The sequence below is a fragment of the Eumetopias jubatus genome, unplaced genomic scaffold (genome assembly GCF_037043125.1).
Source record: "Eumetopias jubatus isolate StellerSeaLion01/CBP00866 unplaced genomic scaffold, mEumJub1_p1.0 scaffold_12, whole genome shotgun sequence".
Lineage (NCBI taxonomy): Eukaryota > Metazoa > Chordata > Mammalia > Carnivora > Otariidae > Eumetopias > Eumetopias jubatus.
In genome coordinates, this window is record NW_028274818.1 from 93,255,387 (window position 1) to 93,279,916 (window position 24,530).

Sequence of the window (24,530 nt, forward strand, 5' to 3'; positions counted from 1 at the left end):
TCTAAACTCTTGGTTATCATAACCGATGGATCACTCCAATGGATTACTGACTTCCACCTGTATTTCTTCCTGCTCCCACTTTGTAAAAGCAGCCCTGCCTTCTTCTAGTAACTAATCATAGGGTACTTCTCTAGTAACTTCTAGTAACGGATTAGGGTCAATTATTACTGCCAGGAAGTGACTCCTCTTCTTGCCTGCTGGTTCCAAACACACGGAGCCCAAAGTGCCCTGGCAGCAGCCACAGCTTAAACATTAAGGGGTCCCTGGATGTGTCCCCTGAGAAGAGTGTGCCCCCTTTGGGGACCAGGACATCTCACCCTGCAGAGGGGCAGACTTGAATACCCACAATTCATTTTGGCAAACATTTTCTAATTGCGTTGTGGGTAATCAAATCCCCAGGCCAGGAATGAGGGAAGACTTCTGCAGAAGGTGGCCTTGATAACCTTTGATCACCATGGCTGGGAGCATTTCAAGGCCAGCTTCTGCTCCTGTCCCTCTCTAGGCCTCAGTTTTCTCGTCTGTAACAAGAGGACAACGCACTCTAAATTCGAATGTTCTGGGACTCGGTTACGAGACACAGGAAGACATTTCCTTCCCTCTTTCTCCCTCTCCAGCTCCTGCTTCTGCCTGCCCCATAACTTAAACCCCTCCATTAGTCTGTTTGGGGCAATAAGGCCTTACTGGGAGAGGTATAGAACAAAGGGTGAAATTTGAAACTCTGGACCATCAGCAGGACATGGAGGGGGGAGAGAGGAAAGGCAGACAAAGAAGAGAACCTGGAGTGGGGAGGGGCGGGGATAACTTGTATGGAGAACAAAGAAGAGGGGAAAGGTGTTCTACCCAAAGGAAACCAAGTGTAGAAGGCATGGAGGTCTGAGAAAGCACATATTCTAGGAACGCTGGCTAAGGTCAAGGCTTAATGGAGCAGAGGGGACCTCACTAGGGAAGGGTAGAGGCCCCAAAGGCTACGGGGTCTGAACACCAGGATAGGGAAGTTAGATTTCTGGCCCTGGAGGTAACAGGGCGTCCTCGGCAATGTTATGCAGAGGAGCAACCGAATCCACTTAGTGCTTCACAGAGCTGATGGTCCCACAATACTTGGATTCTAGAACAAAACCGTCTAGACAGAAGCAGGAGGGAGAAAAGCTGGGAACTTAGGCAACATTCTCAGAAGCAGAGTTCCCAAAATAATCGCCTATGGTCTAGATTTGGCCCAAAGCACATTTCATTTGGTCCATTCACTATTTCCGAACTTGGGGATTGGTTTCAAATATGGAAAAATTGGAAGACGCTCTGTTAGAATATGGATTTCCTGCTTCTCTTGAAAGATCATCTTTCAAAGATCATCGGGACAGGCCCATGATGCTCCAGTTTGCCTCATCTCACCACTTCCTGTCACCTGAGGCCTGACCCTAGTCACTAATTTGTGTGATCTATAGATACATGAGTCTGCCATCCCTTGTTCAAAATGATCTAGACACAGTCAGAGTGGTGGGGAAGGGTATGCTAGGTGGAGAAAACAGCCTGAACAAAGAAGAAATAGGGACGGTGTCGGGTGTGTTGGGGGCTTTTTCTTTAATGAAACAGTGTGGCTGGGGCTGCATGGAGGAGTCTGAGAAAGAGGGGGAATAGGGCCTGGGAGGATGGGTGGTCTCCATCTCATCTCCACCCTCATGTCCCCCGCTTCCTTCCAGGCCGCCAAACATCAGCATCCGACAATGCTCCTTTCTAACACCCAGGTCGTGCCTTTGCACACGCTGCTCTCTCTGGTCGGAATCCCCTTTCTTCTCTTCTCTCTGGTGAGCACTGTGCAGATCAGCTGCATCCCACGACTAGTCACTGTTCACAGCGGGGGTCACGAAAAAACGACCTAGTCTGGTCGCGCGCGGCCCCCAAGGCCCCAGTTCACGACCTCTTCCCTGAGTAGACCGGTAGTTCTCCGAAGTCTCGCTCTGGATGGATGGATGAGCGGACAGACAGGACAGACTGACGGATGAATGAATGCAAACGGGATTGCAGAACAGAGCTTGGCTGTTTCCCTCCTTGAAACAGACACATGCTCCACCCCACAAGAACAGACTGGGACAGTCTGGGGCAGTCTGATCCCGCAGGGGCCAGGAGGCTGGACCAGGTGACCCTCTCAGACTCCCCCGAGTCCTCTCTAACCTCGTTCTCGCCTCCTCGTGGGCTCTGACCTAGAAAAGACGGGGGTGGGAAGATGGAAGGGAGCCCACGGGCGCTAGGACCCAGCGCGGCCGGAAGGCGGGGTGGGGGCGCCGCGCGCCGCTCCTTCGGCGCGGGGAGAATCTGCGCCCCACGGCGCGCGGCGAGAGGGCGCGGCGGGAGGGCGAGCGCGCGCCGAGGTGAGTGCGCGTGCGCGAGAGCGCGCGCCAAGCGGGGCGGACAAAGGGGCGGGCGGCGGCGCGCGAGCCGGAGGGCGGAGCCGCGGGCCAGGCGGGCAGGTGCGCGCGGGCCAGAGGGCGGAGCCGCGATGCAGCGATGGAGCGCTGCCCGGGCGGGCGCCGGGGCCGGGGCCCGAGCACCGGGCGGATCGCGAGCCGGAGCCGGAGCCGCAGCCAGAGCCCGGACCAGGCCGGGGTCCGGGACCGCAGGGCCGGGCTGCTCGTAGCGGCGGCAACGGAGCCCCCCAGCGGCTGAGGGGCTTCCTCCCAGTTCCTGCCGGTGGCCGGGACTCAGCAAGCCCCCGCAGCCTGGGAGCGCGGGGATCCCCCCACCACATCCAGGACCCAGAGACCCCCAAGAAAGCGGGAGACCCCTCCAGATCCAACAGAGAGCGACTCCCCTGCTGGGGAAAGCGGAGACTTCCTCCGTATTCAGAAGACAGTGACCTCCCTACGGTACGGCTAAGACTCCCCCTCTTCAATCTGGGCCCCCCCAAGACCTAGAACGCAGTGACCCCCCCGTCCGGGATTGCTGGGACACCCCCCCGTCAAGAACCTGGTCATTACAACTCCACACCTCAAGACACGAAGACCCAGCTCAGAACGCCCCTAGATCAGGGGGTTCCTAGACCCCCTAATTCCGGTACACAGGAACCCCAAATCTAGGGAACTGAGGACAGCGCGAGAGCTATCCCTCACCAGCAAGAAGCCTCGGGGCCCCCCTCAAAGCTCCAGGACCCGGGCGACTGAGCCCCTCGCGGCGCCCTTCGCATCCCAGCCTATGTTTGTGGCGCCCTGAGCCCCCCCCCGGGCCGGGCTGACGGAAACCGAGACGGCGCCCAGGCCCCCTGCCGCGGCGTCCCCGCGGCCCCAGCCCAGGTAAGCCGGGCCCAGGTGAGTGGCCACCGAGGTCCCTAACCCTGCAGGTGGAGAAGGAAGTATTGGGTGCACACTGCCCCCTCCCCAGCGTCGCCATGGAGCCGAGGCTGAAGGACGTCTCTTTGTGTCTCGCTCGGAGGAGCCGCCCCCTCCTCCTCTCCCTTCCCCCACCCCACACCCTAGCCCTGGGGTTTGGGCGCTGCTCCCGGGCCCCACGGGGGAGTAGTGGTAGAGCCCCTTGTGCCATAGAGAGGGGGGAGGAGGGTGGAGAGCCTCCCCCTGTCCCTCCAAAAACTGAGCCCGGAGCTGTTGGACTCTCAGTCCTTGGAGTATATTTACCCCTCCCCCCCAGGCCAGGCTGAGTTCTCAAGTGAAGTCCCCCCTGGGAAGGGAAGATTTGGGGATGTCCACAGGTTAGGGGGTCTGTGGCATGTGGCCCTAGGGTGATGGCTGAGGTTTTGGGTGTGTGTCTTTGTCTGTGAGAGGGCAGGGAAGGGGTGTGTTTGAGAGAATGGGTGGGAATCCTATATTTTCTCTGCGATTCCATTGCCCCCCCCACCCCAGGCCACAGGGAGGGGCTTCCCCCAAGTCATACTTCGTATGTTTTGCAGGAGGCGGCAAGCTCTTTTCAAAGTGAGGCAGTGATTTCTGGGGAGGAGAGGTAGTCTGGACAAAGAAGCCATTTCAGGTCAGGGCACCTTTCTGTCCCCATGTGCCCTGGGGCCAGCAGTCCCAAGACCTTCCCTTCTCCTCCTGATCTCCATAATACCCAGGGCCAAACCTCAGGTTGGATCCGTGTGTCCTGGACAACCAAGGGACCATTCTAGGTCCTTGCTTTAGCTTTCCAGGCTCTACACAGCAGTGACCCAGGCCGGCCCTCAGTGAGGTCCCGAACCCCAGGCCCCGCAGCTCATGGGAAGACGAGCACCCAGGGGATGTTGTACCCTGAAGTTCTGGATCAGAGATCCCTAGAAGGGGCTGGACTGTGCTGAGGGAACACTCTGGGGTGCTGGGGTTCCCCCAGTCTCTTCTCTCTGAGCCCTCTGCAGGCAAGCAGTGATGCTGAGGAAGGCAGGACTTGGTACAGGTAGCCCCACTGGGAGTTCCTTTGTTCGTTTATTTAACAAACCTTTAGTTAGTGTCTGTGATGTGCCAGGCACTGGAGTCAAGGGCTTTTTTTCCCCACATCATCCAGATCCCCTTTCTTGATCTCTCCGGGTCGGAAGACGCTGGGCTGCTCTCAGTTTGCCCAGGCCACTCGCGGTTGGGCCAGTGGAGGTAGGCCTGGTCAGGTCCAGCTGACCAGTCCTGACCCCACACCTGAAGCACCTGGTCCTCCTCTTGCTCTAGACTTGGGGGCCCCGAGCCTGGGTGGCTGATCCCTCTACTCCCGCATTCCCAATACCAGGTGCCCCCACCCCACCTTCTGCTGGCATTGACCCATGGGAGAGGATGTGACCAAGGAGAAGAGGTTGGGGGTGCTTCCGGCCAGACCTCTGGCAGCCCCTCCTGCAAATCCAAGGACGGCTGAGGCAGCCACCCTCAGCCCCGCTGCTCTGAAGACTGGGTGACCTTGGACAAGCATGTGGCATCTCCCAGAGAAAATGACAGAGAGTGAGCCACTCACTCTGCAGTATGTAGATCACAGTTGGGCCACGAGGAGCACCCAGGTGTGTCCTCTCCCTCTCTGAAGGAGTTCATTTCCATTGGGTTCCCAGGAGCCCAGGGCCTTATCATATGACCCACAGGCAAGGGAGTGGAGTGAGAGGCCAAATCCAGAGATTTGAGTCACTGTGACTAGGGAAAACCATCAGAAGACCAGAGGCGGACCGGAAGTAAGATCTCCCCTCCTCATTAACCTGCAGTGGCTCCCCACTAAGTCTGGAATAAAGCACAAGTCCAAACCCTCTGTGGCGTGGCCCTAACCTGGGCCTCTCAGCCATCAGCTCGCTCCTCACTCACCATCTTCTACTTTGGGCTCCTCTCCTCTGTGCCCTCTGACTCCCTCCCTCCTTTGGGGCTGGTCCCTCAACCTGAGAAGCCCGGCCATAGGATGGCTCAGGAGCAGCCTTCTGCCTCCAACTTCCCTTTTGACCTGAACTGGCCTGACCCAGAGTGCAGAGCTGAGTTGGACTGGCTGATGGTTGGCGGCTTGGAGATAGTAGCACATGTCCTCATGTGCTGGGAGACCTTGTCTCCGCATCTAGACCCTAGGCTCCAGGACACGGAACCCCAGGTCTGTCTTGTCCACGCTGCGGTGGCTTTGTCCGTCCTAGAGGCCAGCCCATTGTACAGCACCTGTGGTAAAATACAGCTTCCAGACGCATTCTGGTGATCCAAATAGCGTTTTCTTGTGTTTGCATTTGTTGCCAGTGTTGAAAACAACATACGATTTCATAGACGAGTTCTGATTTTTGGATCTTCTTGAATCAGATGACGTGGCATCCCTAGGCCAAAGCCGAAGAATCACCTCCTTTAAGGGCACTTGCCCTCCAGCCCACCTGGGGCTTCCTCTGGCCTGCTCACTCATTTACGTGACCTGCTGGCCCCTCCTGCAGGCATCTGGCTTTGCAAGCCCAGGGTGGAGGCCAGAAAATGTTTGCTCAGCAGGTGACCTTCGTCTGTATGTGTTTTGCACACGTGGGTGTTCCTTGCCTCCACCATGGCCAAGTTAGGACAGGCACAGAGCAGTATCCCTCCGGGGCTAAGTGGGGAAGTAAACCCGAATCCCTGTGGCCAGAACATCCCAGCCTGGCCCCACCTTTACTCTGGGCTCCGGCCTGTGACCCCTCATTGTGCTAGAAGGATTCAGCTACAAAAACCTTTTTAATTTTCTGTTTGCTCAGGAGCAAAAGTCCAAGGCCCTAGGCCCAGGCACTGCTGAGGACTCTTGGGGGGAGGGCTGCTGCCTGGACCTCAGTTTACCCATGTGTCCAGAGAGGAATTGGACTTGAGTTTCTCTCTGCTATAAGCTTCCTCCTTGCTCTAACTTTCTAGGACTGAGTTCAAGGCGCTCTAGGTTTTGGTCAGGCAGGAGAGGTAGGAGCCTAGATGCAGGAGTCACTCAAAACTATTGACATTCCCTAAACATTAATGAAACCAATGGGTGTTGCCAAGTGGCTGGGCCGGGGGCCAGGGGCCAGCACTGGGCCCCAGCCACTGGGCATGGCCCTGGAAGGGAATGTACCATCCTCCTGGATGAATATCTATAGCAGCCCGAGGTCAAAGGACATAGCAGAGCACCATGCTTGAGATCCCAGGCTCTGGACTCTGCCAGGGTTTCCCACTTAGCTGCCGTGTGACCTCGAGTAAGTTACTTATCCTCGATGTGCTTCAGTTTACTTCTGTGGAAAACAAAGATAATACCTACCTCAAGGTCATCGGGGGATTCAGTGAGCTAAAGCATGAATAGGGCTTAGGAAAGAGTCTGGCACATAAAAAGTGCTCAATTAACTATTGGCTCTTACTAAAAGGGGCATTGGCAAGCAGGCCACTAAGCCTTGGTGGTAACGCCACCTCAGTTTCCCCATAGCCAGTCTGGGGAGACCACAGGGCTTCTGCTGTCCCCATGAAAGGGGAAGAGAGTGTTGGGAGAGCCCGTACTGTGTGGTGCTTAAGAGCGTGAAGTGTGACCCTGCTATGGGTGGGGTGGGGTGGGGTTAGAGCCTGAGAAGGCCCTTCCAGAACCTGGTGCTGTGGGTCTCGGGGTGGGATCCAGGGCAGCTTAGCCAGAGTTCTGTAGCTGAGGCCCTCCTTCCCACCTCTGCTTTCTAGGTGAGGCACCTGCCTGTGTCTGCTGAGTGAGTTCCCCAGGCGGTTGGGCATCAGGCCAGAGCCAGGAGCAGCAACTCCAACAGATCCCGAGTCTTACCCAAACCACCCACTCCCTCCCCTGCTCCCCTCAGCCCCCTTTCTGGCCACAGAAAGCAACAGCAGTAGGCCTGAAGGGTCCAGTTAGAGCCCCTCCTCTCTCCCTGCCATAGTTCCGCTTCAGTCTGGAGAGAGAACAGGTCCAGATGCCCAGCTCAGCCCCTACTTGGGGAGCCACGGAATATCAGGGTTGGGAGGAAGCAGTGGAACATTTTTCAATGTCAAGTGCTCCGTGCCGGACACTGGGCACTGCTTTCTCATTTAGTGCTGAGAACAACACTACATTAACCCAGAGGGAGGATTCTGACTGCCCACCGCTGTGAGCCACCAAAGTGAAACCGGCATTGAACTCCCTGGGTTCGGATCCCACCTGTACCGGTCGGTCCCTAGCTATGTGACCTTGGACGAGGCAGTTGTCCTGTGCCTCAGTTTCTTCTGATGCAGTTATGGGGGTGATAATAGCCCCTACCGTCTAGAGTTATGGCGAGGACTGTTACAAGTGAAGCACTTCAGCAGTGCCTGCTACTTTAGTGTTTGCTCTGTCACTTCTGCCACACCCTGCGGGGTATGCAAATGAGCTGGTTGGGTATGCAAATGAGCTGGTCTGGGCGGGAGGAAGCCACAGTGATTCCCCGCTGCACCAGCTCTCCTCCCCTGCGACTCTAGCCACAGAATGTTCCAACTGCCTCTGGTTGTTAGGATGGCCCTGAGGGACCGGGTGGAGGCTGGACAGGACCGAGCCTCCTCCTCCTCCTCCTGGTCAGGCCCCAGAGAGGCTGCACAAATCCCACCCTGGCACCCCTCCACCTCAGCCCCCATCATAGCAGGAAGACTTCCCTTTCCCTAGCCAGGGCCCACTGCCCTGGAGGGTGATCTTCCCGTCTGCCGGCCCTGACCCCAACTTGTCTCCAGGAGGGGCAGCGAGGCCCCCAGTTAACATATTTTAGTGGCAAAAAGCTTGACCTCTAGACCCTGCTGTGTGACTTTGGGCAAGGTGCTTAACCTCTTTGTGCCTCGGATCTCTCATCTACAAAAAAGGATGGTGCTAGTACCTGCCTTATGGAGTCATTCTGAGGATTAAATGAATGAATATTTGTGAAGTGCTGTGAATGGCACTGAGTACCCCACTAAAGTTTTGCTGTTAATGTTAGTCCCCACAAGCCCTGAGCAGAAAGGGAATGGGAGTCCCACTTTTCCAGGCTAAAAAAAAAGAGAGAGAGAGACTCAGAGGTGAAGGTCTTTACTCGAGCTTCCATATCTGGGATTCAGAGAACATTCTGCCCACTTTCCCACCATTCACACACAGTTCACAGGGCAACGCCGGCCAGAAGGACCCAACAGAACCTAACCTGGGCTCTGGCTGCAATTCTGGACATATCACCCAGCTTTCCTGCTCCCACACCTCTGCTCACATGGGGCCGTGACAGGCGAGCCCTGCAACACAGAGGAATCTGCAGTGCAGGCCCACGGAACATTTCCAGAAGCTTCTAAGGCTTCCCTCACCCCCTTCCTCCACAGCCACATGCCTAGGGCAGTGGTGGAATTGCTGTGGGGGGCTGCACTCCAAATCTCTTAAGGGTAAGCTAGGTCAGGTTCGTGCTGTCTCTTCACCTCCCAGAGCCTGGCACACATGTTGGCTTCAGGAAGGGTATGCTCAGGTTGGGGGTTTGGTGTGCGTGTCACCGAATGAAAGCCAGGTCCTTGCTGTGGCCTCCTCACTGTTCCCGGAGCCTCTGCCACGAAAGCTCTTCCACCACCATATCCACATGCCTGGAGCCTTCTCCATGGGGCCTTTCCTGACCACCCACCCGTCTATGATCTCACCCCTCATCCCTAACATTTCCTCATCTTTCCCTGCTTTGTTTTCCCCTCTAGGACTTCATACTCTCTGACCTGCATCTCTTAGCTGCCTTCACGATTATCGGCCTCCAAACTAGGATAGAAGCTCCTTGAGGGCAGGTCCGTTTGTTTGGTTCATGAATGTATTCCAGATACAAGAATAGTGCCAAGCACGTAGTAGAGGCTCAACAAATATTTACTGAACGTTCTGGAGCCAGACAGATAGCTCTAAGCCACTTCTTAGCTGTGTGACACCAAGCATGTCAGCTAATCTTTCGTTCTCTGAGTTTCCGTTTCCTGAGCTTTAAGGGACATAATGGGAATAATAATAGCTTCTCCCAAGAGTGTCATGAGGTTTAAATGAGTCTCTATATATACATAAAGAACTCTGTACTTTACGTGGTTCATAAATGTTAACTATTATTAATAACTTTTTAACCTGCGTATTATCCCCATTTTACTGATGGAATGGAGGCACAGAGAGAGTAAGTGACTTACCCAGAGCTTCATGGCTAGAAATTAGCCAGGAATGCCTTAATGTGGGCTCCATCCTCCTTCCCCCCCATCTGTAGGGGCTCGGGAAGAGATGAGGGCTGTAGCTAGGGAAGGGCTCATTTCTTCAGGGAGCCTCTGTCTCTCCAGTGGTCGCCACCTGTCCACTGGTGGACACCAAGCCACCACCCATGGGCCAGTCAGCGAGTGGCAGGCCACCTCTGTGCTCTCAGCCCTCCACTCCTGTTGAGCGGCCTGGGTGCCGGGCCGCCCGCCTCACCCAGGCAACAAGGCTCCTGCCTCCTCCCACACCCACAGGGGCTGCCACAGGGGCTGGGCCCTCAGGCAGCTGGGGAGGGGTGAGACCCGGGACTGCTACTTCCCCCACAGGGTCTGGCTGGGGAGGGCGAAAAGAGGCAGAGAGCCCGTTCCAGCTCTGGGCACCAGCTGCAGGCGAATAGCGTCACAGGCTATTAATAACCACCAAGGATGTGCCCCAGGGAAGGGGCAGACTGCGCCAGCTGGAGGGGAGGCTGAGGCAGAGCCTCGCAGCAAGGGGAACCCCAGGCTGCCCCTAGTGGGGCAGCGGCGAGAAGGTCGTTTGCAGTTTCGGCTGCTTGATCTTGGGAAAGCTTCAGCTCTTCCTCTCAGTCTTCCCACCTGGGAAATGTGGGAACTGGGTCAGATGGTCTCCAAAGTCCCTTCTGGCTCAAGCATGTTCAGGGGGTGAGATTTAGCCGAGCCCAGACAGCCGCCATTTCCAGCGTAGAAAACCAAGGTGCAGTCAGAGTGCAGCCTTACCCAAGACGGTACAGTGTCACTGCCAATCCACGACAGAACCATGGTCCCAGACCCCTCCGTCCAGCCAATGCCGGCTTAATTCTTACAGAGGCCCACATTAGATGGGCATTGTCAGTCCCCTTTTACTGATGGGCAAACTGAGGCTTCGGCAAGTGGCACAGCCTGCCCAAGGTCACACAGCAAGAAGGGGCGGAGCTGGAATTGGCACCAGGAGGGGAAACAAGGAAGTGATTGGAGAATATCCTTCTCTTCCTTTTGAACAGAAAAGGATGTTTGCTGGAGTCTCTGTTTGTGTTGAAGGACCAAGGGGAGGGAGAGGCCTTATCTGGAACCTCGTGAGGGCTCCCTGGGGACCTGACCCCCCCCCCCAGTGTTGCGTGTAAAAGTGTGCATGGGGTGACTGGGAGCTTTTTCAGAGGAGAGGGTACTGAGCCTTCGGTGACCCATGAAGAGAATAGCTCATCACTAAATAGCTCATTTCATAGATTGGAAAACTGAAGAGAATGGAAGGTAGGGGGCTGCCCAGAGCTCCCTGGGACCAGCAGAAGGGGTCAGTGCTCTGCCAAGCACCTCGCAGGCCTCTTTCTGGGGCCAAAGGGCCAGGCTCTGGGTGCCCCCACTCCCTGGCAGCAGATAGGAGGACCCCCATGTGAACACATTTCTGCACTGGGGTAAACAAATGAGGGTCAAAGACCCCCTCTAGGGAAGGTGGCCAACAGTAGAGAGCCAGACTGGGGCACCTGCCTTAGGGACATAAAGAGGGCTCTGCTCAAGGTGGGGTGCCAAGGGGGCTCCCAAGGGCCCCCACCTTCCCGAGCATGGGCTGGTCCACTGTGGGAATCCAGGGCAACCAAGCCGGGCCACTCCTCCTCAGGACCTTCTCGGGGGATCCCAGCCCTGGGCTGTGGAGCCTGGGTAGATGGGCATGATCTGTCCTTGCATTTTCCTTTGGCTTTGTCTGGACCACCAGCCGTGCCTAGTTCCTTTTACTGCCTAGACCTAAAAGGATCATACGCAGTGAAAAGTTTCATTCCTGCCCTGCCTGTGTTCACGCAGTTCCCACTGCTCTCCCCAGAGATGCGTTCATGCATTCATGCATCCATTCATTCGCCAAATACTGATGAAGTGCCTACAATGTGCAGGCACTGCACTAACTGCTGGGGGATCCTTGTGAACGAAACCAGCCCGACAACATCCCTGCCCTCCTAGCGCTGAAGTTCCAGTGGGGAAGAGAGGGTCACGATAGATCTTGCCAGGTAGTAAATTATATAGTACGTTAGAGTGATGCCCTCTACCTAGGGACACTAGAGCAGGATAAGGGGAGTGCGGCAGAGTAGCCCTAGTTGAGATGGTGTCAGTTGAGCAGAACTTGGAGGAGAGGGGCCATGTGGCCATCTAAAGGCAGAGAGAACAGCCCCCAGACCGGGAGCTGGTGTGTTTGGGGAACAGCAGGGAGAGCAGCGTGTCTGGAACAGGAGGAGGGAGGAGACAGAGCAAAAGGGTAAACTGAGGGCCCTTGTAAGGATTTTGGAATGAAATGGGAGTTGATGGTGGGTGTTGAGCTGGGGAACAATTGGATCCGAGTGGGCTGTGCTGGGTGGGGACACCAGTTAGGAAGCTACTGCCGCACCCGAGGGACCAGGATGGCTCAGACCAGTGGGAGTGGGTGCTGAGGGAGGTCCAGTACGTTTATTAATGTCTGGTGTTGATTCCAGAGTTACTTTATGCAAATACACACAAGTGAGAAACCTATCCGTATCTCCCCCCACCCCCAACCCCCGGTTCAAAGTAGCATACTAAACAAAGTGAGCCGGAGGTGCAGAGAGGGCGAGGGAGCTGGTGACAGCTGCTTGCTCCACCAAGAAGCAGCTCTCTCCTACATGGCTGGGGGAGGGCCGGTGGCAGTGCCCTCTGGGGGACACCGAACATTCTACAGAAATCCCAAACGCATTCACCCTTTAACCTGGGCACCCATTTCTAGAACTGAGCATACAGACTCATCTGCACATTGCAAAATGACTTATGTACAAGGCAACTCGCAGTTTACAGTAGGAAAAAGTTGGACACGACCCAGTAGGGATTTGGTTAAATAAATGGCAGTATATCCACTCATACCTTTCCAGCCCCCTGGGAGGGGGGCCTGGGTTCCAGTTCTGCAGCAGCCCCTCCATCCCCCTCCGCGCTGCCTCCCCTCCGCCCGCTTCCTCTAACCTTGCACGGTGCACGGTGTCCTGCGAGGCCTGCCGGGGTGCTGTCCTCGCCTGTGGTGCTGAAGACAGTGGGGCCAGAGACCAAGAGCGGAGAAGAGATGAGCAGGGAAGTTCAGGGTTCAGTCCTTGTCTCTGCCCTTTACCGGCTGAGTGGCCTGGGGCAGGCTGCTTAACCCCTCTAGGCCTCAGCGTCCTTATCTGTAACACGGGGGTGCCATGAAGATGACACCCCCAATGTGAAGCATTGGCATATTGAGAAAATGAGTGATAGTTTGTACAATGTCAATTTAGGAACAATGAAACAGAGTGGTTAGGCTTTTGGACACTGGAGTGATAATGCCTGGGTTTGAATCCCAGCTCTGACATTTATTGGATGATCTTGATCAAGTGACATGACTGCTCTGGGCCTCAGTTTTCTCATCTGTAAGTTGGGGTAAATAACAGTCCCCGTGTCATAGGGTGTTGTGAGGCTTAGATAAGTTAATTTCTCCAAGGCTCTTGGCACACCTCTGGGATCCTTAGTGTTAGCAGTTATGTCACTTTCCTCTCTCACAGTACCTCTAGCCTCTCTGTCCCCCCCCCCAGTGTCACTCCCAGCCATGCCCCCCCGCCGCTGTGTTGGAGCTGGGCTGTGAGAGGGAGAGCACACCCCACCGTGCAGAGGCCCTGACCTCTAGCCCAACCCTGCCACTGACTTTCTGTGATTTTGAGCAAATCACTGTTTTCTTCTGGCCATCGGTCTCTGCATCATTAAAATGGGGCTAATGATACCTCACACAAGCCCCTGGGAAAATAACTATATGCCTACAGGGTCATGTTCAAGAAAGCCAAGACGTGAAAAGTTACAACTTGCTGAACACAAAGAATTATTCACCTAGCATTTGTCACACCCTGGCTAAGTGCTAGGGATACCGAGGTGATTAAGGCATGGAGCTTGCTGTCAAGGAGCTCTTGGGTTTCTTGCTGGATTGTCAATCCCCTTCAGAGCCCATTTGTGTGTCACCTCCTCCAGGAAGCCACCATGATCCCCACTGCCATGCCCTCCTTGAAAATGCTGGAGCACTGACATTGCCTTTCTGGCCTTCTAGTTATCTGAGTCCTTATTTTGTCTGCCTTCCTAATCCGTAGGTTCATATCTTCTACCTGATGCATTGCTCTAGCCTACTCGCCCCATGCCAGTGCCCAAGCCCAAGTAGATATACTTGTCTGGAATCTTTAGGTTGCAAGTAACATAAACTCAACTCAAAGTGGCTTAAGCCAAAAAAAGAAATGTATCGATGCATGAAACAAATGGTCAGGAGTATAATTGGCTTTAGTCATGCCTGGATCCAGGTGCCCAGAGTCATCAGAAATCCCTCCACCTTACAGCTCTGCTTTTCTTCTCTGATGCTTCATTCTCGGGCAGGCTCTCCCCGCATGGTGACAAAGCCGGCCCCCCGCAGCTCCAGACCTTGTCCTCCGGCTTTGCATCCCAAGAGTCAGGAGGCATCTCTTTCTCAATACCTGCAGCCCAAGTCCTAGGTCTAGATCCCAGTGGGTCACCTTTGGTCACAGGTTCATCTCTGAACCAGTCATAGTGATCTGGCGGACGGGATGGACCTGCTGGCCAGCCAGGCCTGGGTCCAGCCTGCCCCTAAAGGCTGGGTGGAGACATTCTACTGAACCATGTGGCCTGAGAGAAGGGCCATTCCCTGAGGAAAGCAAAATTCATGCTGAGCAGGAAAAAGCACCACAGGCTGACTCAAGAAGCCACTGAAAATGCCTGAGCAAGGCAAGGTGTGGGTCAGATGTGGTCTTAAGATGTGGATAAGAAGGCCTCGGAGGGAGAAGCCTGGAGGTGGGAAAAGGGGGTTGGGCGGTACCTGATGCCGGCTCAGCCATGTAGACTAGGGGCATGAGGCTCCAGCCCCTCCCTCTACAAAGAATCAAAGTGGAGCAGGCCCCTCGTCCCCACTCAGTACCTGAAATAATGCATTTGTCTTATGGCTGCTTTTGTGACATGGCTTTTCATAATAAGACGGACCCAGAGCGGTGACCCACCGAGGCAGCAATGATCATGTGTTCGATGGAATCCTTCCAGGCCAGGGCTTGGTTAAGGATACCCTTGGGGTTTGCCTGGGCTAAGAGCACAGCATGGGTGCAGTGACCTGAGTGAGGGGACCTGGGCATGGGGACAGAGAATCTTAGACTCCCAGAGTGAGAGTAAGAAAGGCCTGGCTGATGTCTCTTGGTCCAACCTCAACCCCCGCTGCCGATTCCCCAACAGATGGGCATCCAGTTCTCCGCTTCTCTACCCCCAGCGATTGAGAACCCATTTCCTCCCTGTTGTGACATGAGAACTGTCTCATTTTGAGTTGCTCTCTGCTTGGGTTTACCTTCAGGAGCCTCAGAGGACACTGTGCACAAGAGCATGGGACCTGAAGCCTGACAGCCTGAGTTCAAATCCAAATTAGTTAGCTCATCCATATCCCTTTCTGTAAGATGGGGTGATCATAGTAGCACCCACCGCCCAGACTTGTGATTGTTAAATAATTTAATCCACCATGGTTATTAGCCCAGCTCCTGGCATATAGAAACACTCAATAAATATTTGCCAGCATTCTTATTCTCCCATGAGACAGGATAAGAGCAGGCCCCCCTCTCTTTACAGACTGGTCACCCTCCAGGCAGTTGGACATACAGAGGTTCAAATCCTAGCTCTTTGGCCTCCTTGCTACATGATCCTTGGATTAGACTAATAGTGCTAAAGCTGCTATAACAAATAAGCCCCGATATCTCAGCAGCCTAACACAACAGACATTTACTTTGGCTTCCATAAAATGTCAAGTGGGCAACCTTCAACAGCAGGAGACTGCCCACAGCCAGGCACTCAGGCTGCTCCTAGCTCCACTGTCTTTTCTTTTTTTTTTTTAAGATTTATTTAACTTCTTTATTTGAGAGAGAGAGAGAGCCCGAGCAGGGGGAGTGGCAGACAGAGGGAGAGGGAGAAGCAGGGAACCCGATGTGGGGCTCGATCCCAGGATCCTGGGATCATGACGTGAGCTGAAGGCACAGCCTTAACCGACTGAGCCACCCAGGTGCCCCTCCACTGTCTTTTAGGACCCAGGAGGCCTCCGTATCAGGCCCGCTTAAAGGAGAGAAAATAGAGAAACCCCGCCCACTCTTAAGAGGACCCGCCCAGCAGTGACTTCCATCATTTCTGCTCACATTCCATTGGAGAAACTGGTCACACCTGGCCACACGTGGCTGCCAGGCGGGTAGGAAATGTACTCCCCTGCTGACAGCTGCCCTCCAGCAACAGCTCTGTATTATAAAAGAGGAAACCAGGGGCACCTGGTGGCTCTTCGGTTAAGTGTCTGCCTTCAGCTCAGGTCATGATCCCAGGGTCCTGGGAGCCCTACATCCGGCTCCCTGCTCGGCGTGGAGCCTGCTTCTCCCTCTCCCACTCCCCCTGCTTGTGTTCCCTCTCTTGCTGTGTCTGTCAAATAAATAAATAAAATCTAAAGTAAAAAAAATAAAATAAAAGAGGAAACCCAAAGTTTTGATGGACAGTTGGCTATCTTTACCAAAACCATGGTAAGTCACCAACCTCCTGGGCCTCTGCTTCATCCATAAAATAGAATATCACTTGATCGTGGCAATGGACATTTACTAAAATCCTTGAATTGTACGCCCTACTGTGGGTAAATTTTGTGGTGTGTACTAAGTTAAGCTGTTTGTTTAAAAAGCAGGAGACCTCTTGCCCTTCTTCTCAGGTACTTATGAGGACTCAGTGAAATTTTGCCAGGCTGGTACTCTGTATGTGTGTGTGTGTGTGTGTGTGTGTGTGTGTGTATGGTAGGGAAGGGCAGTTCCAAAGCAGGCCTGAGTTGGGTTATGCATTGGGTGTAGTTCTCATAAGAGAGGCGCCCAGCTCAAGCCACCTGCCAACAGGAAGTGGTAAGCAGTTCAGTCTTGCTTCTTGCTTGGGAAGCCCCCCCCCCCCCCAGCGTGTGGCGGAAGACCCAGCCCACAGGGCCAGAGCCACAAGTGCTGCCAGGAAGGCCGGGTGACACCCCTCTGCCTTCAGCAACAGAGGGGAAACCAGGGGCCTCCCCCGGGGCCAGTGAGGACACACACTTGAGGTGCGAGGCATGTGGGGTGCCCCGGAACAGCACGGTCAGCTTGAGTGTGGATGGTAGTATCAACCACACAGGATGGAGAGGGGAGGGGAGCAGCCAGGGGCCTCCACCACCCGCTGCTGAAAAGTTCACAGCCACCCAAGTGCACGGCTGCTCCTTCAAGGGGAGGCAGGGGTGATGAAGGTAAAATAGTTTTAGATCAAGTTCCCACTGATGCCAGGCGTATATGCCCTCAAGCACCCGGGTAGGCAGGTGTACCTTACTTTACTCTCTGGCCTTGAGTCCCCGCCTGAAAGAAGTTGCTCTGTCCTCACTGCTGTGGGGATTAAGTGAATTAATACACGGGAAGCACCTGGACAGCGCCTGACACCCAGTCGGCTCTCCGCAGGAGCCGAGTGAATGAATGGGCAGCTTTGGCTCAGGCTTTGCGCTCTCCTGGGCCTCAGTTTCCCCACTTGGATACCCAGGGATCCGGATGGGACACTCCCAACATTCTGACTCAGGAAAACAGTGGTTAAGAGCGCCAGCTTTGGAACCAATCCCAATGTGAGCCGTCTGACCTTGGGCAAGCTGTCTGGGCTCTCTGCCTCATTCTCCTCCTCCTGAAAATGGGGGTCATGAGAACACCTACCCACTGAATCGTGAAGATGAGCTCATCCTTAGAGCAGGGCCCTGCTTCCGTGTTAGCTGCTGCTCTTGTCATTGTGATTCTCCCTGTCGTGAAGGTGTGGTCACCAAGGCCCAGACAAGGGACTCACTCAAGGTCACCCAGCTAAAAAGTGGCGCACGGCAGGATCAAGGGCAAGCCTGCTGAGCCCCGAGGTCCGTGCTGTTTCTGTCGCTCCCCACTGTGCCTCTTAAGTCACATGCGTGGTAACTGGGTCAGAGGCACTGTGTACCTGGGCCATGACACAGCAACAGGGGATGGCTGTGTGGATTAATTCCTTGTCACCTGCTGACACCTTACAGAGAACAGGCCGGAAGGGAGAGAGAGGTTGTGAAGGAGGGAGGGGTCAATAGTGAAGACCCCCAAAACTGGCCCTAGGAACGAAAGGAAGGGATGAGGGCAAGTTGGATCAGATGTAGCCCCTACCCCCCCGGAGGCCTCTTGGCCTGTTGATGGGGACAGACAGGGGACAGAGTTGAGATCACCCCAAGACATTTCAACAGGAACCCTCAGAGAGAGACACACAGACCCTGTGTGAATCCTGGGGCTCAGCAGAGGCAGGAATCGGCACCCAGGGCAGCAGGGAAGGCTTCCTAGAGGAATGGGACCTGAGGAATGTGGATGGGGCAGGGGAAGGTCAAGGCGGGCAGCAGGACCGGCAGAGGAGACGCGAGAGAGGCAGTGCAGGGTGGTGATCACAGCGCGGGCTGAACCTGGAGTGCAGGGGGCAAATGTGGGACCGAAACCCACCCCGCTGTGGCTGGGCCCCTGACCCAGACTGGTGCCTACACAGTGCAACCCTGAGGCCAAAGCAGCAGGGATGAGCCACGCACCCAACAGCCCCTGCATGAGGGAGGAGGGAAGAGAGGGAAGAAGAGCTTCTAGCAACTTGCAGCCACCAGTCAGTCTCCCAGAGGACGCAGAGACAGCCCAAAATGACTGGCAGGGCCACAGCCCGAAGTGGGAGCATCACACACGTGTGTGTGCATGGACGTGCACACCCATGCCCTGCCCCGCGTAGCAGCCCTCGGGGAGGCCGCACACGTCAGGAGAAGTAGGTCAGCCGAGCAGCCCAGCAGTCTCTCACTGGCAGGCCGGTCGGGGGAGAGCTCAAGGCAAAGAGGGTGTGTACTCCTCGGAACCCCTGGGGGAGAGGCCAGCATTCTCCCCAGAACTCGCTGTCCATCTCCCTGCTGCATCAGAGCAGATGGCCTGCGGTTCCTCGCTCCGAATTCTAAGCCTCCCCCCCCCCCCGCCCCCAGCCAGGGTAGTGTGTGGGCATTTGACAGAGGTTGGGACGGGTGACCCCTTCCAGCGCTGAAAGCAAGGAAGGACCATCGTGGGGAGGGGCCGCTCACTTTAGCCTAGTTGGTGGCTGCAGTAAGAGCGACCCAGTGCTGTCCGGCCAGAGCTGGGACTGCATAGAGACTTGGTGACAGGTGCCACGGCCCAGCTGGGTGGCTGAGGTAGGGGAGCAGGACCCCGTCTCTGTGGGCCTGGCACCATCCCTCCCCCTGGCGGGGGTCTAGACAATGAGCTAGTCCAGGCTACAGACGGGCCCCTCTGAGGGCATTCGTGTGGCGTTTCCGACAGACTGAAGGAATTAGTAAAAGCAAGGCAGTGGCTGTGGCGGGGAAGGTTCTATAGAACAGGACTTGCTCATGAATGGAGGGGAAGGGGGCTGAGAGGGGGGGCAGGATCCTGAGGCAGCAGAAGGGGCAGGAGCCAAATCGGAGGAGGGGAGGAGGGCCCCCTGCTCCCCCAGCCAGCCGGAGGGACGTGCAGATGGAGCTCCGTTTGGGGCTGGGTGGGAGGCCAGGAAGTTCCCTCCTGATGTTCCTCCTCTTTGTGTGAAGTGGGAGGCTGGGTCGTGCCAAGAGGGAAGGGGAAGGCAGAGGAGGAGAAGAGGGTTTGGGCCTGGAAGGGTTGCTGCTGGGCCAGGGTGAGCATGCAGGGCTCCCGGAGAGCCCACCCCTGCTCATAGCCTCCGCGGGCCCGGCTAGAGGGAACCAGATCCCACTACTGAGAGAGCACAGGCACCTGGCCCTTACAGAGCACTTACTGTGTACTGAGCACCAAGCACTCCACGGCTAAGGCCTTTAATAAGTCACAAGCCCGTAGGGAGAAGGCACTATTCTATCCTTTTTATAGATGGAAAACTAAGGCAAGGGAAGATGAAGGTACTTGCCCAAGGCCATCCAGCTAGCAGGTGACAGAGCTGGACCCAAAGCCAGGCCAGCCGGCTCCAAGTCTGCTTTCTCTCCCAGAGCCCTGGGCTGTCTTGCAGGGGTGGGGGCTGGGGGAGCATGGGCTGAGTCACCTGGGATTGGAGGTAGGAGGGAGTGAGGTGAGGGCAGAAGAGGTGCGCCAGGAGGCAGGCTCCTGGGGCTCGGCTTCCAGAGGATTCAGTGCCGGCCTCTCCTGCCGATACACGCACAAACAGGAGCACACCTGCTCTGGAAGCCCGGCTCCCCGGCCCAACCCCCCTCCCGCTTGACAGACAAGAAATGCGGGCCCCAGATGGGCATTCGCTGTCACCCTGCCCCGGGCTCTCCCCGCCGCAGCTCTCTGCCCCCCAACACCATCTGGGGACAGACTCGGTACCTCTGACGGGTGCGTGCAGTTTGTGTGGACTCCAAAGGGGTCAGTCACTGTGAATGGGGAGGGTTGGGGCTTTGTGGGACGGGCGCCCTGCCTTATGTCCGGGGTGGGGGGAAGCTGGGCAGGGCCCTGGGCCTGCACCTGTAGCTGTGTGGGCCTGAGTTGGGGGGGTGTTGTCTGTGGAGGGGCAGGGATGGAAGGCCACGGTGGGTGTGTGGCCATATCTGCACCATCCTGCCAGAGTTTTGTCTGACGCTACTTGGCTGAGGAATTTGATACTGTGATCCCTGCCCTCAGACCTCACGTTCCTCACCCCCTGCCTTCCATTCTCAAAAGCCTAGATCACCTTTTATGAGCATATATAATTCATGTATTCACTATTTATTGTCCATCGCCCCCCCCCTCGGAACATAAGTCCCATGAGGGTGAGATTCTTTTTTTTTTATATGTAAAAGATTTTATTTATTCATTTGAGAGAGAGAGAGAGAGCACAGGGAAGGGAGGGGCAGAGGGAGAAGGAAAAGCAGACCCCCGCTGAGCAGGGAGCCCAATGAGGGGCTCGATCCCAGCACCCAGAGATCAACCTGAGCCAAAGGCAGACGCTTAACCGACTGAGCCACCCAGGCGCCCTGAGGGTGAGATTCTTATCTGTTTAGTGTCGTGTCCCCACAGCTGTGAACAGCAAGCCCCTGGTAAACAGCAGCTGTGGATCAATATCTATGAATAGGAGCCCCCATGTGAACTTGGTATATGGAGTGTCTTTGTGTGACATAAACACGTGTGCCTTGTCTGATGCTGCATCTGAATGACAGCCTGAGACAGGCCAGTGGCACCCAAGTGGGGACTGCGGGTGTCTGCTGAGAGTGCTGGCTCAGGCCTGGCCCTGAAGCTTTGGGGAACTGGGATGCAGCAAAGATGCTTGTCGCCCCCTTGTGGTCATCTTGAGCCCGGCATCCTGGGACCCTAGGTACTGGGGAAGGAGGAGGTGGGTGGACAAGGGGGCCCTGGCTTCACGTCACATTTCATGCCACATCCCCCGTAACAGGGAGAAGATGAGCGTGGGCTGTCCAGAGCCTGAGCCACCCCGCTCCCTGCCTTGCTGTGGGCCGGGGACTGCCCCTGGGCTGGGTGCAGGGGTGCCCCTCCTCACTGAAGACATGCAGGCACTGACGCTCCGCACCCTGGCTGCCAGTGATGTCACCAAGCACTACGAACTCGTCCGGGAGCTAGGCAAGGGCACCTATGGGAAGGTCGACCTCGTGGCCTACAAGGGCACAGGTGAGCCTCTGCAGGGCGGCCGGTTTTGAAGGCAGGGGTGGGGACTTGTCTGGGGCTCTCAGGTGCTCACTTCAGGAGCCAAGAGGTCAGCAGGGAGACAGAGTTCGTGGCCCAGGTGGAGAGATGCTGCCTGAGCGGCCCAGGGAGACCTGAGAGGGGATATAGGGCCCAGGCTGGAGGGTGGGCTGCTTGGGGACAGCTGAGGGGCTGACCCTGGGACATCTGGAGCTCAGGAGAGAAGTCAGGGCTGACCCCACGGAAGTGGACAGGGCTGAGGGTGGGTCCTTGGAAACAGGGCACTATGCTTAAGGAGAGGTGGGAGATGCCCCTGGGAGGTCAGAATGGCCATCTCCGTTGCTCAGATGAAGACAGTGAGACCCAGAGATCCAGTCATTCAGCTAAGGTCGTGCAGCTAGAGAGGGTTCGAGCCAGGACGAGCTGATTACTGAATCAGCTCCAGAATCTTCTCGCTTAACCAGGAGCACAATGCCTTCCCCACACCATAGGCTCACAGCAGCGCCCACTCGGCCAGTCAGGGACAGGGACTGCATGAGCTCCCACAGCTGCACTCACCTGGGGCAGGGGGCTCTGTGCCAACTGACAGCTGCAGGAGGAACCCTGGACAAGGGATTGCCTGAGCTTTGCCATTTGCTCTGTGTGTGACCTTGGGCAAGTGGCTTAACCTCTCTGTGCCTAGGTTCCTCCTCTGTAAAATAGGGTAGCAATTCAGGCTGGCCCACCTCCTAGGGTCATTAGGAGGAGCAGGTTGTGAATGGGGAGTGCTGAGGGGAGGGCCTGTGATGTGTAAATGCTCTGTGGACACATGTGCTTCCCCCGGGGGGGTACAGACGGCCACCCAAGCACAAAGTTGGGGACATAGGCCTTGTAGCCCCTCACCTCTCAGTGTCTAATTCCTTCTTATCCACCCATTCAGCACACCTTCGTTGAGCAGCTACGAGGCACCGCCCTGTTGTAGGCACTGGGGATACAGCAGTGAGCGAGACAAAGATTCCTGTGCTCAGGGGGCTACGTCCAAGTGGGGGCTGGGGGCCGGGGGGGGGCGGAGAGCCACCAGATGAAATCAGTATGTTGTATGTCAGGCAGAAGAGTGTGGAGAAAGGAGCAGGCCGTCCTCACCAAGGGCTGCAGGCAGGTGCAGGAGACCCAGGCTGACCCCTGAGTCGCTGCATGGCCTCTGGCAAGTCCTTTCCCCCCCGCCGGGCCTCAGTTTCCTACCAGTAGGATGAGGACAGACCCCTGCGGCCTCGCAGCCTGGACAGGCAGGCCTGGGGATGGCGGGTGCAGGAGCGCTGGGTCAGGGGCCTTCACCACTGCGGCTGCTGCCCCATCAGGCACGAAAATGGCGCTGAAGTTTGTGAACAAGAGCAAGACCAAGCTGAAGAACTTCCTGCGGGAGGTGAGCATCACCAACAGCCTCTCCTCCAGCCCCTTCATCATCAAGGTCTTTGACGTGGTTTTTGAGACGGAGGACTGCTACGTGTTCGCCCAAGAGTATGCGCCTGCAGGGGACCTGTTCGACATCATTCCCCCTCAGGTACTTGGTGTGGTGGCACAGGGACGGGGAGGGTCCTCCGGCCCCAGGACAGACGCAGACAGCAGCTACATAGGAACAGTGGAGACCCAAGAGGGGAGACGAGGCAGCGGGGCCACCAGGGGCTTCCCGGAGGAGGTGCTCTGGAGTGGGGGGAGAATGCCAGGAGGACTCTAGGCTCCCGGCTCCCGGCTCTGTGTTTGGCGGCGCCGGGGGTGGGGGAGTCTGCGCCGGCGCCCACTGGGCGAGTGGCAAGGCCTCTCAGAGCCTTGCGTCCCTATAAGGGAAGTGGCGCAATGGCGGCCACCAGCGCTCAGGGCAGTGACCGGGGAGGAGGGTGCGGGGTGAAAACTAGCGGGCCAGGGAGGAAGCAGGCATACCCCCCCACCCCGTGGGATGGGGGGAGGCAGCAGGGAGGGCCACAGCCAGAGGGGACTGGCAGCAGTGGGGACTGAGAGGCGGGGGGGAGGGGGGACCGCCGTGGGGGAGGGTGGCGGCCGTCCCTGAGCGCGACTCCCCCCTCTACCCCCCGCTCCCCTCCCCCGGCCGGCAGGTGGGGCTCCCCGAGGACACGGTGAAGCGCTGCGTGCAGCAGCTGGGGCTGGCGCTGGACTTCATGCACGGGAGGCAGCTGGTGCACCGCGACATCAAGCCCGAGAACGTGCTGCTGTTCGACCGCGAGTGCCGCCGCGTGAAGCTGGCCGACTTCGGCATGACGCGCCGCGTGGGCTGCCGCGTGAAGCGGGTCAGCGGCACCATCCCGTACACGGCGCCCGAGGTGTGCCAGGCGGGCCGCGCCGACGGCTTCGCGGTGGACACGGGCGTGGACGTGTGGGCCTTCGGCGTGCTCATCTTCTGCGTGCTCACCGGCAACTTCCCGTGGGAGGCGGCGTCGGGCGCCGACGCCTTCTTCGAGGAGTTCGTGCGCTGGCAGCGGGGCCGCCTGCCGGGGCTGCCGTCGCAGTGGCGCCGCTTCACCGAGCCCGCGCTGCGCATGTTCCAGCGCCTGCTGGCCCTGGAGCCCGAGCGCCGCGGGCCGGCCAAGGAGGTCTTCCGCTTCCTCAAGCACGAGCTCACGTCCGAGCTGCGGCGCCGGCCCTCGCACCGCACACGCAAGCCCGCCGGGGACCGCCCGCCCGCCGCCGGGCCGCTGCGCCTCGAGGCGCCCGGGCCGCTCAAGCGGACGGTGCTGACCGAGAGCGGCAGCGGCTCCCGGCCCGCGCCCCCTGCCGTTGGGCCCGCGCCCGCGCCCGCGCCCATGCCCGTGCCCGAGGCCGGCCTGGCGCCCCCGGGGCCCCCCGGCAGGACCGACGGCCGCCCGGACAAGAGCAAAGGGCAGGTGGTGCTGGCCACGGCCATCGAGATCTGCGTCTGAGCCGCCCCCGCCGTGCTCGCACCAGGCCGGGCCCGCGCTGAGCCGGGGCGGATGGGGGGGATGCGAATCCGACCGCCCCCCGCCCCCCGCCCCCCACCCCCGCGGCGGCGGGGGGAGTAGCGCTAGGCTGGGCGGGGTTGCGGGCCCGGGCGCCCGGTTCGCGGCGGGCTGCGGAGATAGCCACCAAAAGACCTCTTGCCCCGCCTGTGGGGCGGGGGCTTGGGTCACAGGAGCCGAGCCCCGCAGACCAGAGGATTCAGATGCACCCCTGACACCCGGAGCGAGGGAGCTTGCGGGCAGACTCCCCTCCCCAAAACACACACACACACACCTCCCCTAACCCTGGAACCCTGACTAGTTGCTCCTAGCCCTTTGCACCCCCTGGCCGATCATCCCGCAGCCCCACCCTGGTCCTCCCTCCTGGCCGCCCCCCCGCCCCCCCC

At 57.4% G+C, this 24,530-nt stretch overlaps 1 protein-coding gene across 3 annotated transcripts; it reads left to right on the forward strand.

Moving 5' to 3' along the window:
• Window positions 1–2,488: 2,488 nt before the first annotated feature.
• On the forward strand, window positions 2,489–24,174 carry SBK1 (SH3 domain binding kinase 1). Of its 3 annotated transcripts, XM_028110094.2 has the most exons (5): window positions 2,489–3,281; window positions 15,593–15,750; window positions 20,928–21,160; window positions 22,513–22,715; window positions 23,266–24,174. In XM_028110094.2, the coding sequence occupies exons 3-5, from the start codon at window positions 20,935–20,937 to the stop codon at window positions 24,085–24,087; spliced, it is 1,251 nt and encodes a 416-aa protein (XP_027965895.1). In that variant the 5' UTR covers window positions 2,489–3,281; window positions 15,593–15,750; window positions 20,928–20,934; the 3' UTR covers window positions 24,088–24,174. The 3 variants fall into 3 exon arrangements, with proteins under 3 accessions (XP_027965895.1, XP_087885186.1, XP_027965894.1); XM_088029060.1 differs by lacking the exon at window positions 15,593–15,750 and having other exon boundaries at window positions 2,489–3,296; XM_028110093.2 differs by lacking the exon at window positions 15,593–15,750.
• The last annotated feature ends 356 nt before the right edge of the window (window positions 24,175–24,530 follow it).